Source organism: Lycorma delicatula, chromosome 12 (genome assembly GCF_047948215.1).
Source record: "Lycorma delicatula isolate Av1 chromosome 12, ASM4794821v1, whole genome shotgun sequence".
Lineage (NCBI taxonomy): Eukaryota > Metazoa > Arthropoda > Insecta > Hemiptera > Fulgoridae > Lycorma > Lycorma delicatula.
In genome coordinates, this window is record NC_134466.1 from 7,984,238 (window position 1) to 7,999,985 (window position 15,748).

Sequence of the window (15,748 nt, forward strand, 5' to 3'; positions counted from 1 at the left end):
TGGAATCTATTCAACCGCTTTAACTATTCCTCATCAAGTTGTACTTAAATAAGCGCTTTGGAAATTGGAGGATTTCCTCACATTAAGTCATATAAGTAAAAAAATATAATTTATTTATTTTTGTTTGTCTAAACAAACACGCTCCTGCCAGTGAATTGTATTTATCTGCCAAATTGATTTCACTGATTTTTATCGATATCAAAATTCTTAAATGATTGTTGAAAATATAATATAAACATATATAATACACATTTAAATAATAAAATTATTATAATTTAAACATATTTAAAAAAACACATAATTTGTTCATATTGTTTATTATATTACTATAAGAGTTATTTATTGTATTAATTCATTAACAGCATTACCGAACCACATTATGACAACAGGCACAAGATAAGTAATCAGAGCTCTATTTAAAGACATTTTATTACTATTAATTCCAGCAGAATTTATTCCAAGCGTTGAATTAGAATTAGATCTACTTCCAGCCTCGTCTAATACTGTATGTAATCTATTATCTTCATCATTCTTAGATATACCACTATCTGGATGAAAATGTTCTGTTGGATTAATTGAACTAATTCCGGAGCCAGTTTCACCATTATCATCATCATCATCACCTTTTTCTGTATCATCATTTTCATCTGGTGGCATACCTGATCCACTACCAGACCCAAATGATTCTTCTGAAATAAAAGAATAAATAAATGTTATCATAAAAACATTTATTAACATGATTATATTAGTAACAATAAAAAAACTATACTGAAATAAAGAAATAAACACATTTCTTTCAACACTTCTATCAGGCACGATCAAAAAATTCAAATAAGAGGCACGGTTTATAATTTATGTGAAATATTAGTTACACATAAATTTAAGAATAGAATTTTCTTAAAAATTCACAAGGGTTTGTTTGCAACTGTTTATGGCCAATTTTAATATAAAGTCAAAAATGAACATTTTCAACATGTTTTACTTATTTTATTTCCGTAAAGGTGCTCTGAGATTCACAAAGAGATATGTGAAGTTTGTCGTGTTGATCGCTTAACAGAACACACGTGCCAGAATCGATTTACAAAATACTATTTTGGAGTTTTTTTCACTCGAAGATGATCAATGTTCTGGTCGATCTATTTTAGTAAATGAAGAAGACCAAATCAAAGCCATAATTGAATCGGATCGTCATATAAATGTGTGAGAGATTTCAGAGAGGTTAAATGTATCTCACACACAACGATTACAAATCACATCAAATGTATTGGATTTGTTAAGAAGCTTGATAATTGGGTTCTGTATGGATTGAAAGAACCATACAATGAATTGATATTTGCTATATGCACTTTTATTGCGATGAAGTCTACTCGTTTTTGAAACAAATATACAATTTGTTTTAAAAAAAGATCATGCTGTCAATTCGGTGGGATGACAAAGATGTTGAGTACTCTGAGCTTCTTTCAAGGAACCAAACGATCAATTTAGATGTTTACTAAAAACTAATGAAACCAAAAGAACAATCTAAGCAAATGGCCAGAATTGGCAAATTGCAAAGGAATCGTGTTCTACCAAGATGATGCAAGGCCTAATACATCTTTGGTAATTTGTGGAAAATTACTGGCGCTAGTCAGGAAGTGATATTTCATCTCCATATAGCCCTGATCTAGCACCATCAGATTACCATTTATTTCAAAGTTTGCAAAACTCTGAACGGTAAAATTTTCACTATGGATGATGATCTAAAATCATACTGTGTACAGGTTTTTTTCTGATTAGGAATATTAGTTTTAAGAGTGTGGAGTCATGAAATTGCCTGAAAGAGGGGAAAAGATTATCAGATGATAAATATGTACGCGATTGAAGTTCATTTTTTAGGTTAAAAAAAATTAAATTTCTTTCACACTACATAACTGAAATTACTTTCTTGCCAACCCGATAGTAATACAGTAGCAAATTGAACAGAAGTTAATCAATAAAAAGTACCTTTATTTAGAAAAGAAATCATACCTGTACAATTTATGACTATCTAGTAATTAGTATGTCCTCCTTTATTCTTAATCACTTCACGTACATGATTTGGTATTGATTCAACAAGTGTACTACACGTATCTTTTTATTTCTTCTTCATGTATCGAAACTGATATTATTGCTTTAATGTCAATTTTTTGTGGTAAAATTCATTTCTGAAAGTTTTTTTTTTGACTGTTACCCAAAAATTTCCAATCGGGTTAAGTCTAAGGAGTTGCCTGGCCACTGACACACCTTTTAATGTTTCATTCTTTGAAAAGTTTTTTCAATTTTTTGGCAGTATGGCATTTTGCTAATTATTGCTGAAATATTCTGATCCTTGTAGGAATTTATTTTGAAGGTGTGCCATAACCTTTTCCTTCAGAACCTTAATGTAACATCACTTTTAATACCATCTACAGGAAGTAATGAAATAACCCCGAAACATTTTTTTCTAGGGATGTTTAACTGATTGTTGGATATGATGTGATGATTTATTTTCATCAGATGCTTCTCTAACATATGGAACACAAACTACTATGTACCTGATCATAAAAAAATGTAACTTGTCGGACACATTTTTCTAGTCTTTGGTCCAGTTAGCATGTGCTTTGGCCTACAACAGCCTTTGATTGAATACATTGCTAGCATTAAGTAACTATTTGAAATAACAAAATTAGCAATGCTAGAACAATAGTGGAAATGAAGAGACACTGTTTTTAAAACCCAAAAATCATTGTTATGGGTAAATCACCCATTGTTATGGGTAAATGCCATTTACCCATAACAATGGGTGTTTGATGGGGTGAGTTCCTAATTGATCATTTGAAATATTAATGACAAAATCATACAGCAAATGATAGAAGAAACAACGTATGTGTACATTGTTTGATATGCACACCAACAGTCCACAGACTGTTGGCATGCATATCAAACAACAGACTTAGGAGCAAACAACAGTGTTTAATATTTTAAGCTAAACCGTACTTATAATTTTGTAAGCCAAAATTTTTGGTACGCACCCCGAAAACAAATTTTTTGATGGGGATTATTAAAATGATACAGTAAAATGCAACAAGGGATTGCAAGCAATTTATCAAAAGTTATTTGTCTAAGTTTATCTGGTGACAAGCTATAGGAGATACCAACCCATTTGATGCCATATTAAGTGAAATTGCAAAATACTGGCCTTCTGAATATAAAATACAGCTCGAAGGAGGATGTTAAATTACAGAAAAATTAAAGGCAGTGTGGCTATATACTACAAAAGACACAATTTTTAACCTAAACTGGTACGAGTTAAATTTTCTACTGCTGTTCCAACATCTTGAGCAATCAATAGAATTTATTTTTATTTTTTGCAACCATTTTGTAATTTATTTTACACTCTTAAACTTTTTTCTAATTACGCCATTCTAATTTTAACATAAATGTATTCCAACAAGCATTTTAGTTTTTAAAAATATTTATTAGATAATGTTGTGTTGCCAACATTTAATTTAACTGACTTTGTTTCATACTATGTTTGCTGTTTACATATTCTGATAAATATGTTGTACACTAATCTACTAGACCCAGTGGTATTGAAAAAACTGGAGATTGAGAACTACATAAAGCAAGTGAAAACTTGATCCCTGTTCTGTACTGAATCAAACAGTGCGTATATAAAAACATTAATGACATTTCTATGGAAGTGTCTCATGAAGAAATGGTATTTCAAGAAGTGTACTATAAGTGAAAATAAAGAAAAAAATTCACATACACATAAGTCTGGATGGATCTACCTAAGTAGTGTTAATTGAGCATGAAGAATAGTTTAAGAAATTTTTGTTTTATTAAAAACAAAACAAACTGAATGGCAGAGAAATACTGCATTATAATTTTTTTTGTCGACTACATATCATACAAACCCACAAGGTTGGTCTAGTCGTAAAACTTATCACAAATCAGCTGATTTCAAAGTCGAGAGTTCTAAGGTTCAAATCAAAGGTAGTTGCTTTTATTAGGATTTGAATACTAGATCATGGATACCGGTGTTCTTTGGTGGTCGGTTTCAAATAACCACACATCTTAGGAATGGTCAACCTGAGTCTGTCAAGACTACACACACACATTTACTGGAACACTCACACAGATACTAATGAGTCATTAATGACTTTAATTGTTGGTGCAACTAAGAATAAAAATATTAAAAAAAAAAAAAAACAATCATACAATTTTATAGGTTTTTTAATTCCAGTCATTACATTCTTTAATGATTTTACTATGAGCATTTTTCTGTTATGTTAGACAAATTTTCTGCAAATGTAAAAAAAGAAATAATCTTTCAGTAACATGTAACATTTTATTTAAAGCAGAGATTGGCAAGATTGATTTATTTAGTAAGATATAGTATGGAAGAAGCTCTCTGGAGATGTTTATATGATTTTAAGGGTAATTTGCAGTAATTAAAAAGTAATATATATCAAATTATTTAGTTTGTTAAGGTGATTTAAAAAACTGATCAGACATTTGTGTAACAAATTAAACATAAGTTAAGGTTTAATGTGATTAGTATCATAGTATCATAGACAGTGGATCATGATCAAAGTAATCGTAAATTTGTTGTGGCTTAAGTTCATATTGCTGTCAAATAAATGTACGAATAAGAAGAAAAAAACACGACTTAAATCCTCCTGGAAGCTTTAATAAACTAAACTTCTATAACTTTTTATGTTTTGTTATTGGAGTTGAGATGTATCTGTTGTCTATCTCATATTTAAATGTACCAGTGAATACATATAACTTTGCGACTGAAAATAATTTAATTCTTTTTCTCAGATAAATGGGCAAGTTTATAATGTTGCAGGATCAGGATAATAAGCAAGGCCATATGTGCAAAGCTATCAGAGTGTGCCACAATTGACTAAATATAACTTAAGGTGTGAAGATAAGTTGTTGGAAACTATGAAGCTAACAACCGCTAAAAAAATGACAGTAACTGTAGTATGGTAGTAAAAGAATTCTGTTCTAATGTATTACAGTGTAGGAGGAAAATTGTAGTAACTGAGCATATCCTTTTGATAAAAAAAGAGAAAGTTATCGTACATTTTTCTGATAGTGAAATTAATTTCAAAAAAGTACATTTTATTTAAACATAAAAAATGAAAATAAAAATGATAAATATCTAATTCAAAATTATATATAATATAAAATTGTATTTTGAATTACCTAATTAAAAAATCTGATGTGAACACCACACCACTTCCTTGTACAATCATTAAAAATTACATATACACATTTTTTTTGAAATGAACATAACATTTTATTTCATTAATAACTTCTAATATTTTTTCATATTTTTAAACATTTTTTTTTGTCATTGTGTTATTATTTATTGTAATTTTTTTTTTACAATCATAGGTTAATAATTATTATTAATATTTAAATTTCAAAAAAAAAGTTACAAAAAAGGAGATGAAGTCTGATTTGAACCGATGTGCCTTCCCCTTTTAAGATGCAAATATTTCATTAAGATTCCATTTGGCTATAACTCTGGAGCCAAGGAAAAGAAGTACCATTTTATGATGTATCATTGAAAAGCTCTCAATGAGGGCTTATTGCTGTAGTTAAGAAAAAGAAAAAATTTGAAATTTTTTTGTATTTTGGGCTTTTTGGACACGTTTGGTTCAGTCGATTGCAATCAAAAGGGGAGGTGCACAACTAGATGTTACAACAGTCCTAAATCCAAAATTTCAACATCCTACAAATAATTGTTTTTGAGTTATGCGACATACATACGTACATACGTAAAGATGTTATGCCGAAACTAGTCAAAATGGATACTTCTGTTGAAATCTGAAAACCGAAATTTTGCGATCACAATACTTCCTTTACTTCATATAAGGAAGTAAAAACAAATTATACAATTTTTCGATAATGATATAAATCTTCAAATTTGCGTCAACCTTTTGTAGCTGATAAGTAACATGTGAAGTAATAATAAAACAAAATTTAAATATTAAAAATTTTAAAGAAAATAAGAAGACAAATAAATATTACCTGTATCATACCATTCAACATCATTCCCAGTATGAGCAGCTCTTAATTTATTGTTTATTGTTTTGAGCGCATAAATTTGTTCATTAAGTAATGTTGAAGGTCGTGATAAATCAACAGTTACTTCTGGGTTACTTTGTTGGTTTGTAATACCGTCTCCAGCAACTTTACCTTCATACCTGTAAACAAGTAGATAAAATAAAATACCTTTTATTAATAATTTTTACAAAAAAATAAAAATAAATAAATAACAATTAACAACTAACATTAACTCCTTAAATAGTGAATTTTTTTAAATAAAAAGTTTATTTAAGTTACGTGTTGTATTAAATGAAAGGGAAAAGACTGCAAAACATTATTATAATCTATTTTTATTTTCAATTTATTGTACTTAGAATCTATGATTATAAATGAGGAGGATTTACATAAAAATCTAAATCTGAATAATTTTCAAGACATTCATCATAGAAGCAGATTTTTAAAAATAAAGTTAGTAAAAACATAAAGATTTAGATCCATAAGGTTTTAGCTATTCTCACAGCAGTTTACGGCTGTGAACAGCTAGGTCACAATCAGCAAAAATGTATTCCTTAAGTACCATTAAAGGTTTGAAGATGGATGGGATAAATAACAAGATCGGAGAGGATCTTAAACTTGAAGGCATTAACAATAAAAATAAACAGTACCGAGAGAGGTGACATGATCATCTGACAAGAATGCCTAACAAAGAAAAGCTCTTCAATATAACCCAATGAAAAGAAGATATTGGATATCCCAGAAAAAGATTGTAGAAAACCGCGCATGACTGAGGACTTTGGATCTGAACAGGTAATCTGCCTATAGCAAGTAATACAGGTAAAGATAAAATGTTTTTTTTTTTTTTTACTATCTTACACTTTCCCTTGATTAATGTGTAGGATACTCATGCTGCATAAATTTGATTTTGTCCACTGCACACCGCAGTTTCGAGTTCCATCATTCAAAAATTACTTCCATGCTGGTACTGAGATCAAAACATATGATCTCCATATACATTACAGACTGAATGATCTCAATCTAATAGAAATATTTTATTGTATTAAAATGAACTGCATCAAAACGGATAGTCCAAGTCACATTTACTCATGGCTGGAACAAGCTATTTTAGTTTTAGATTAATATTCTTGTATTTTTAATTAATCATAACTTCTACAGCAGGCTGAACAAACTCTCACATTTCAACTAGGGAGTCAACTTAAAAACAAAAACTTACCAATGAAAATCATTTTTATTATAATTTTATTTTTCAATAAGATTTAAAATGTAAATGAAAAATATAATTTTTACATACCTAGCTTTTTGAGCACCGTTCCAACAACTATCATCTTTACCAGGTCCAGACGCAACACTCTCTCCATTGCACATTTGATAAGGTAAACGAGCCCAAAACTGCTTAGTTTCTCTAACACGTGAACGAATATCCTTCAATAATTTACTTAAACCTAAACCACTATCATCATTATCATCATCATCATCATTATTATTATTATTACTTTTCCTATTATTTGATGATCCAGGACGACTAAACTGTAAAGTTTCAAGAGAAAGCTCGCCACCATTTGATTCTTTATCGGTTGCTGCACCTCTTCTAAATCTTTCTATTGAAAATGGAATTTGTTCTTTATTAAATTTCTCATTAATGAACCTCTTTTTTCTTCCTAAAACTGGTTTACCACAGCCACTAAAAACCTAAACGCAAAAAAATGTATTATTTAACTCAAATCATCAATTTGTTTCATAACTAATAAATACAATATTTTTAGGAGAAGGCAATACAATATTTTACTACAAGAAATGTTCAAACTTAAATTATGTGCCAAATAAAAGAAACATCTCCAGGTTTTCTAATAACATGCACTGGAACGGGTATTAACTTGTTAGCGTCATTTGCATACAGTGTGGGTCACTTGAAAAGTATGAATGAAAGAGATGTATATTTAAGTGTGGAAAAAGTTTAATTTCTTTTGAAAGAAGGCCTTATTTAAAAGACAGCTTGATGAATATACACCCAAAAATGCCAAATTAGATTGCTGACAGTTAACACACTTATTCAAAATAACATTTAATTACATTGCAGGATACTGTTTCTACATTCGATAGCAATGTTAGTTGTGCGCAGAGCTTCTAACTTTCAGAACTCTGCAAATTTCTAGACTTTCAGAAGTCGAAATTGACTACAGTATTAAAAATACTTGTTGGATTTCTGGATTACTAATGGACAAATTCATGCAGACACGCTTGCAGGTGGCTCACTCACTACTGACATAATTTGAAGAGGGGAATGCTTTTTTACAGTCTACTATCACTACTGATGAAACATCCTTCATTAGAAACCGATAAAAGCAAAAACAGTTGTTTCAGCAAGAAAGGTTGCTTCATTATCTTGAGATACAAAGAGTGTTTTACATATGTATTTCATAACTGAACAGTAGACTATAAATACAAAAAAAGATGGCATTGTTTTTTTTTTACAGAATAATGAACATCCATACCAACAATTCAAAAACTAAAGTGAACTGTTTTCCTTCATCATCTCAATAGTCCATCCCCCCCTCTCTCTCTCACTCTCAAGCTTGGACTCTGATTTCCACAAGTCAGGATACTTGAAAGAGTTTCTAGAGGATGGGAAAAGTTTTATTAATAAAACTAAGAGTTAATGAATAACTGTTTGAAGCTCACTTAGGGAATGTCTACAGCCACAAGAATCTTTTCTCAGCAAAAGCAAAAGCTACTGTAGAAATGGTTGCAGTGTATTCAATAGGAGGGAGACTGACTAAGGAGTATGCCTTTAAAAAGGCATATGATTCAACTGACAGAAATGTGTTAATCAGCATTCTACAAGAATTGCGACTAGATAATGAAACAACTGAAATAATTAAAGTGACCTTAATAAACGCAACATCTAAGGTAAAATTTATGGGGAAAATTTTGAAATAACATTAGGTGTAATATAAGGAGATTGTTTATTATCCTTCCTTTTTGATTGTATATTACAAGTAGTTAGAGAATAGAGAAAAGCCATAAATACTGAGGGTATGCAACTTGGAAGGCACTCAAATAAGAATACAATGGATCAGCTTTCACAGATGACATGGCATTAATTACAGACTCACTTGAAAATGCACAAGAATAAATCACAGAATTACAAAAACAAATAGCCAAAGTAGGATTATAAATATCCTTTGACAAAAAAATACAGTTTATGACAAACATCAGTGATGCACCTCAATATGTTAAATAATAAAATCATACCCTAAAATGGACCGCTTTAAATATTTTGGAGAATGGATATCAAACAGCACAAAAGTAAAAATAGCGATAGACACTAGAATACAAAAAAAAGAAAAGAGTATTTCACATTACAAAAAACACATAACAAGAAATCTAATCTAATATATATGATAAAATCATACAAAATTGAGACATCAAATAGTGGTTAGACCTGAAATATTCTACACAACAAACATTTAAACTAATCAGAATTGGAGGTTTTTATAAATTAGAAAAGATCATTGAAAGGAGACTTCTGAGGAAAATAGTAGGACCTAAAAGTAACAGAGAATCGGAATTCAAATTACAACCTAATATAGAATTTGAGGGTTAAAAAACTGACAGATGTTATGATGAAAAGATTTATAATTCTATGAAAATACACATAGACGGGTGATCCTGGAGAAAAGGTAACTTAACTTTTAACTTGCTAAGAAGTTACAAATCCAAGCCCATGTGGTTTTGGAAAACAGAGACATGAAAAACATTAGAGTCAAAACAGATAAATGACAGGACACTTATTAGACAAGTAATTCAGAAAACATTGATTTTTTCCTTTTCAAGAAAGGAAAAATAAATCGGTGGAAGTAAAAGGACACAAGAAGAAAAGGAATGACCCTCTTGAAGGATGAAAGAAATATGGGCACAAAGGAAGATAGCCAGGTTGATTTATCATACTCTCTGAAAGGGTACTATTTGAAAAAAAAAATTAAAACAGATCTGAATGCTCTCTAAATATTACATAATAGAAGGAACAAGAGGCTCGACTTAACTTGATTGGTAATTTCAGGTACTAGATGGACTCTTCAAGCAACCTTTCCTCAAAACTGGTTACTGCCAGTTTAGATAAACTTATTGAGATAACATAAATTAAAAACTGTTACAACTACAATTAAAATAATTGCTTTGATAGATGTTTTTATAAAAATATTTAAGATGCTGGAATCTAATCAGAATTACATCATAAAATTCATCCAGAAACTAACGAATATTTAGAAATAATATTTTTAAAGCAAATAATAAAAAATATATTTACAAAAACAAAACTTTTATTTATTTTTATACACAGTCTTGTTGTTTTAGTGTCCTAGCTTCCACACCATAAAAAAGAATAGAAAATCTATAATATATGAACACTGCAATTTGCAACTGTAAATCAATATTTTGTTGGGAAGCATCTTTCACTGTTTCATAAAAAAAAGTTGTAGCAGTTTTTATACATAAGCATGTGCTTGAAAGGGCTGTTTCCCAATAGTATAACCAAGAATCAAAGTATTTCCATTGAAAAAGCATTTCTAAAAATTACTGTTAATTTTAAGCTGAACATACAAGTCACTCTTTTCACTAAATATACTATTTGTTTGGTTTTCTCAAAATTCAATCTCAGGTCATACTAACTAACTGTATTATTTTAGCTTTGGAAAAAGACTGTAAATCTTTGATATTAACAGTCAGTAGAACAATATCATCAGCATATCAGATGTTATTGAGTAACCATTCAGGGGTATTTCCGAATCAGTATCAGTTAGAACTTCTGGGGAAATGTTTCAGAATACACATTAATAAAAAATGAGAACAATAATTGTACATAATTTCAACAAGCTCATCTTATTGTCACTCTTGCAATCACATTATAAACTATGGCTCAAAATAATTCTATGGTTGAGCAACAAAATGTCCTCGCAATATATGAATTGTGACTATCAAATACTTCTTTTACATACAACTTCCCCTGGAATTGTTAAATGATGAAAAACATTTTTTCCCCTTTTTAGGTTTGTTATAATAATTTATAATTTATAATTATTTATAATTTTTAGAGGTATTTGGAGGCAGAAAGAAATGGGGTTCTACATAGTTAAAAAAAATTGCATTATGGTGAGTTTTTAATTTTTGTCCACGATCTTGCATCTGCCATATTGAATCAAACTTAATTTTTTAAAAACGCGAAGGTGGATGTACGACAAGTGATTTCAATTTCAATTTTTACAAGAAAAACAATGGTGAAACCTGTTTTTCTGTAAATACCTTCGTTATAGAGTTATAAGCATTCAAACTTGCAGTCATGTTAAAATTGTGTTAACAATAAAACGAGGTAAACATGGTGCATTAACAATTTCATTACATTTTACATTCATTAAGCATACGATACAAACTTTAAACAGCGCTATAATATTGATAATAATAAACAATAATTAATAGTTAACGAATAATTAATTAATGAATAATTAATAATTATCAAATGAAAATTACTAATGAAATAAATTTAAAAGCAAACCATTCTACAATAAATGTTCAAAATGCTTTCCCTCTACAGCCTGGCAGTGTGCTAACTAACCTCAAATAATGTCCGTTTATAACTTGCTGTATCATGTCTGGTGGTACACAAGAAGATTCATCAATTGTTCTTTTTGATTTATCAATGTCTGCAGGTTTTGTCTTGTAAACATTATGTTCCAGATACCCCACCCCCAAAAAGTAATCCAGAGGAGACAGATGTGGGGGTCCTGGCAGGCCACTCTATGACCTATCCAGTTATTTGGGAATTTGTCATTTTAAATTTTCCATGCCCTTAGATTATTATCTAAGGGCATAATAAGGTGTTATTATTAAATTCTTGTCCAATATTCTCCCAGATATTTGGTCAAACCTATAGGCTAACAAGTTGCAGTAAGCATCTCCTGTAAAACTGCCATCTAAAATAAAAGGCCCTACAATATAATGGCTAATGATTCCCGCCCAAACATTCACTTTCTGAGGGTGCTGTGTATGAGCTTCCGGCATCTACCTGAGATTATTATCTTCCAAGATTGACAGTTTTGTTCATTCACATGGCCGTTTAATATAAAAGTCGCTTCATCAGAAAATATTATTAAATTAGACAAATTTCTGTCTACATCAAATTTTTACATTACACTAACACAATCCTCAATTCGGCGGTCAAAATCATCTTCTGAATGTTCTTGTACCAGGTGTAGTTATAAGGGTGAAATTTATTTGTTTTAAGAATTTTTTGAACCGAAAAATAACTGATGTCATGTTGGACAACAGCTTTCCAAATCAATGAATGAGGGTCTTCAACAAAGGTCTGCGATACATCTGACTTTGCATCAGTTGTGACAGTTCTCGGTCTTCTGATGGGAGGATGATCCATAACAATACTGGTTTCTTCAAATTGCTGTATTGTCTTGATCAAAGTCGATTTACTTATTGGTTCTCTGTTTGGAAATCTATTATTAAATAAATCACATACCTCTTGTAAAGGCCAAATTCTATCACCGTACCTGTACATCATCAACAGAGTTATTCTTTCGGTTTCACTTAAAGAAGGAATTGTTATTTGAAGATTTTAATATTCAATAAAACTAAATAAATGAATGAAGAAACTAATAACAAAACTTTCATTAAAAAACAAATTTGAAACGCTAGGCCTAGAACTTAATTTTTACTAGCGCTATCAAATTTTACCATTACAAATATGTTGAAGTAAAAAGATGAAATGAGCAGTTAGTAAGTTGCATTGTTTCAATGTAATAAAAACTGCATTGTTGTAAACTAACAGCTGATTTATAATGTATTTTACAAAAAATTTGTAATACATTTTTTAAGTAAGTATTTCCAGTTGCTGGCCTCTGTGGCACAAGCGGTAGCGTCTTAGCCTTTCATCCGGAGGTCCTGGTTCAAATCCCAGTCAGGCATGGCACTTTTACATGCTATATAAATGGTCATTCATCTCATCCTCTGAAGCGATATCTATTGGTGATCCCGAAGGTTAAAAAAAAAAGAGAGTATTTCCAGCTGATTTTGTTTCATTTATAAGCACTGTTATTGTATGTATTATGAATGTAAAATGCAATGAAATTGTTCATGTAATGCATTTTACCTAGTTTTAATGTTAACACGATTGTTCTGTCATCCCAACTTTGACTGCTTATAACTATTAACAAAAACATTTACATAAAAATGGGTTTCACCATTATTTTACTTGTAAAATTTTAAATAGAAATAATGTTTCGTATGTCCCAGCTTCCAGTTTAAAACAATTAACAATTACCTATATCACTGTATTATTTGATCACTATTCAATAAATCATTGCGCAATGTTGCTATAAAGAGTAAGGCAATGAGAATAAAGTTTTTATAAAGTTGAATCCTCCTCTATGAATCATGAGACCTTGCCGTCAGTGAGGGGGCTTGAGTGCTCAGGGATACAGAGTAGCTGGACTGAAGGTGCAACCATATCGGAGATGTACCTGTTGAGAGCCAGACTAAGGAATGATTCCTGAAAGAGGGCAGCAGCTCTTTCAGTAGTTGTTAGGGGCGTGAGTCAGAATCACTTAAACGGCCATATCAACATCACTCAGTCCTCTGAGTACTACTCAGCTGAAAGCAATGGAAAACTACAGCTGCTTGTTTTCCAAGAATATGTGGCTCTTTGCATTTTCATATAGCAATGATGGAGGTGCCTTCCTTGGTAAAATATTCCGGAGGTAAACTAGTCCCCCGTTCGGATCTCCGGGTGGGGACTACTAAGGAAGGGGTCACCATAAAATTAAAAAATAACATTCTACGAGTCGGAGCGTGAAATGTTAGAAGTATAAAAAAGGTCGGTAGGTTACAAATTTAAAGAGGGAAATGGATAGGATAAATGTAGATGTAGTAGGAATTAGCGAGGTTCAGTGGGAAGAGGAAAATGACTTTTGGTCAGGTGATTTTTAGAATAATTAACTCTGCTTCAAATAACCGCAGGCAGGAGTAGGTTTCGTAATGAAAAAGAAGATAGGGAAGAGAGTAGAGTATTTCAAAATGCATAGTTCTATAGCTATGCATTTCTTCAAAGTATAAAAAGTATAGGGGCAAGGGAAGCAATTTTAGGCGTTTATTTTTAGGCGACATACTTGGCGTTTATAGACCTAGAAAAGGCATTCGATAACGTAGACTGGAATAAAATGTTCAGCATTTTAAAAAAATTAGGGTTCAAATACAGAGATAGAAAAACAATTGCTAACATGTACAGGAACCAAACAGCAACAGTAATAATTGAAGAACATAAGAAAGAAGCCGTAATAAGAAAGGGAGTCCGACAAGGATGTTCCCTATCTCCGTTACTTTTTAATCTTTACATGGAACTAGCAGTTAATGATGTTAAAGAACAATTTAGATTCGGAGTACCAGTACAAGGTGAAAAGAAAAAGATGCTACGATTTGCTGATGATATAGTAATTCTAGCAGAGAGTAAAAAGGATTTAGAAGAAACAATGAACAGCATAGATGAAGTCCTATGCAAGAACTATCTCATGATAACAAACAAGAACAAAACAAAAGTAATGAAATCTAGTAGAAATAACAAAGATGGACCACTGAATGTGAAAATAGGAGGAGAAAAGATTATGGAGGTAGAAGAATTATGTTATTTGGGAAGTAGAATTACTAAAGATGGACGAAGCAAGAGCGATATTAAATGACGAATAGCACAAGCGAAACGAGCCTTCAGTAAGAAATATAATTTATTTACATCAAAAGTTAATTTAAACGTCAGGAAAAGATTTTTGAAAGTATATGTTTGGAGTGTCGCTTTGTATGGAAGTCAAACTTGGACGATCGGAGTATCTGAGAAGAAAAGATTAGAAGCTTTTGAAATGTGGTGCTATAGGAGAATGTTAAAAATCAGATGGATGGATAAAGTGACAAATGAAGAGGTATTGTGGCAAATAGGTGAAGAAAGAAGCATTTGGAAAAATATAGTTAAAAGAAGAGACAGAATTATAGGTCACATACTAAGGGATCCTGGAATAGTCGCTTTAATATTGGAAGGACAGGTAGAAGGAAAAAATTGTGTAGGCACGTTTGGAATATGTAAAACAAATTGTTAGGGATGTAGGATGTAGAGGGTATACTGAAATGAAACGACTAGCACTAGACAGGGGGGAATCTTGGAGAGCTGCATCAAACCAGTCAAATGACTGAAGACAAAAAAAAAAAATAAATAAATTGAAACCCATATCAACTAAGGGAAAAAAGCATGTAATATTTCATATTCCAGACATAGAAAATATAATTTTATTACCAGGCATAATATTTTAAACTGTGAGACAATCAGAGAAAATTTTAAACAAAAGAGTACCCTTTTAAATATTTTTTTACTTGAAACTATCAGTATACATGTTCCAAAAGAGCAAATAGTTTAATATTGTTACTAATTTTTTTTTTTAATTACATCAGTAACAATTATTTAGTTATTAAATAAAATAATAATTACCCTTTGTGATACTTGATGTGAATTTTCTTGAAAATTCATTATCGCCTCAGATATTTTAATATTAATAGGTTGTACAACCATTTCTATGTTAAATGGCCCTAATAAGCGTTCAACCAATTTATCCATCATATCTGA

The 15,748-nt window shown here is 30.7% G+C and overlaps 1 protein-coding gene across 1 annotated transcript in view; it reads right to left on the minus strand.

Annotated features, from left to right (window-relative positions):
* Nucleotides 1-339: 339 nt before the first annotated feature.
* The window catches only part of dlp (glypican dally-like), a 107,756-nt gene continuing 92,347 nt past the window's right edge, over nucleotides 340-15,748 (minus strand). The window contains exons 6-9 of the mRNA XM_075380369.1: nucleotides 15,614-15,744; nucleotides 7,376-7,773; nucleotides 6,049-6,224; nucleotides 340-689 (exon numbers count right to left, since the gene is read on the minus strand). Of these exons, the coding sequence (XP_075236484.1) occupies nucleotides 340-689; nucleotides 6,049-6,224; nucleotides 7,376-7,773; nucleotides 15,614-15,744 (1,055 nt within the window). The remainder of the gene's footprint in view (nucleotides 690-6,048; nucleotides 6,225-7,375; nucleotides 7,774-15,613; nucleotides 15,745-15,748) is intronic.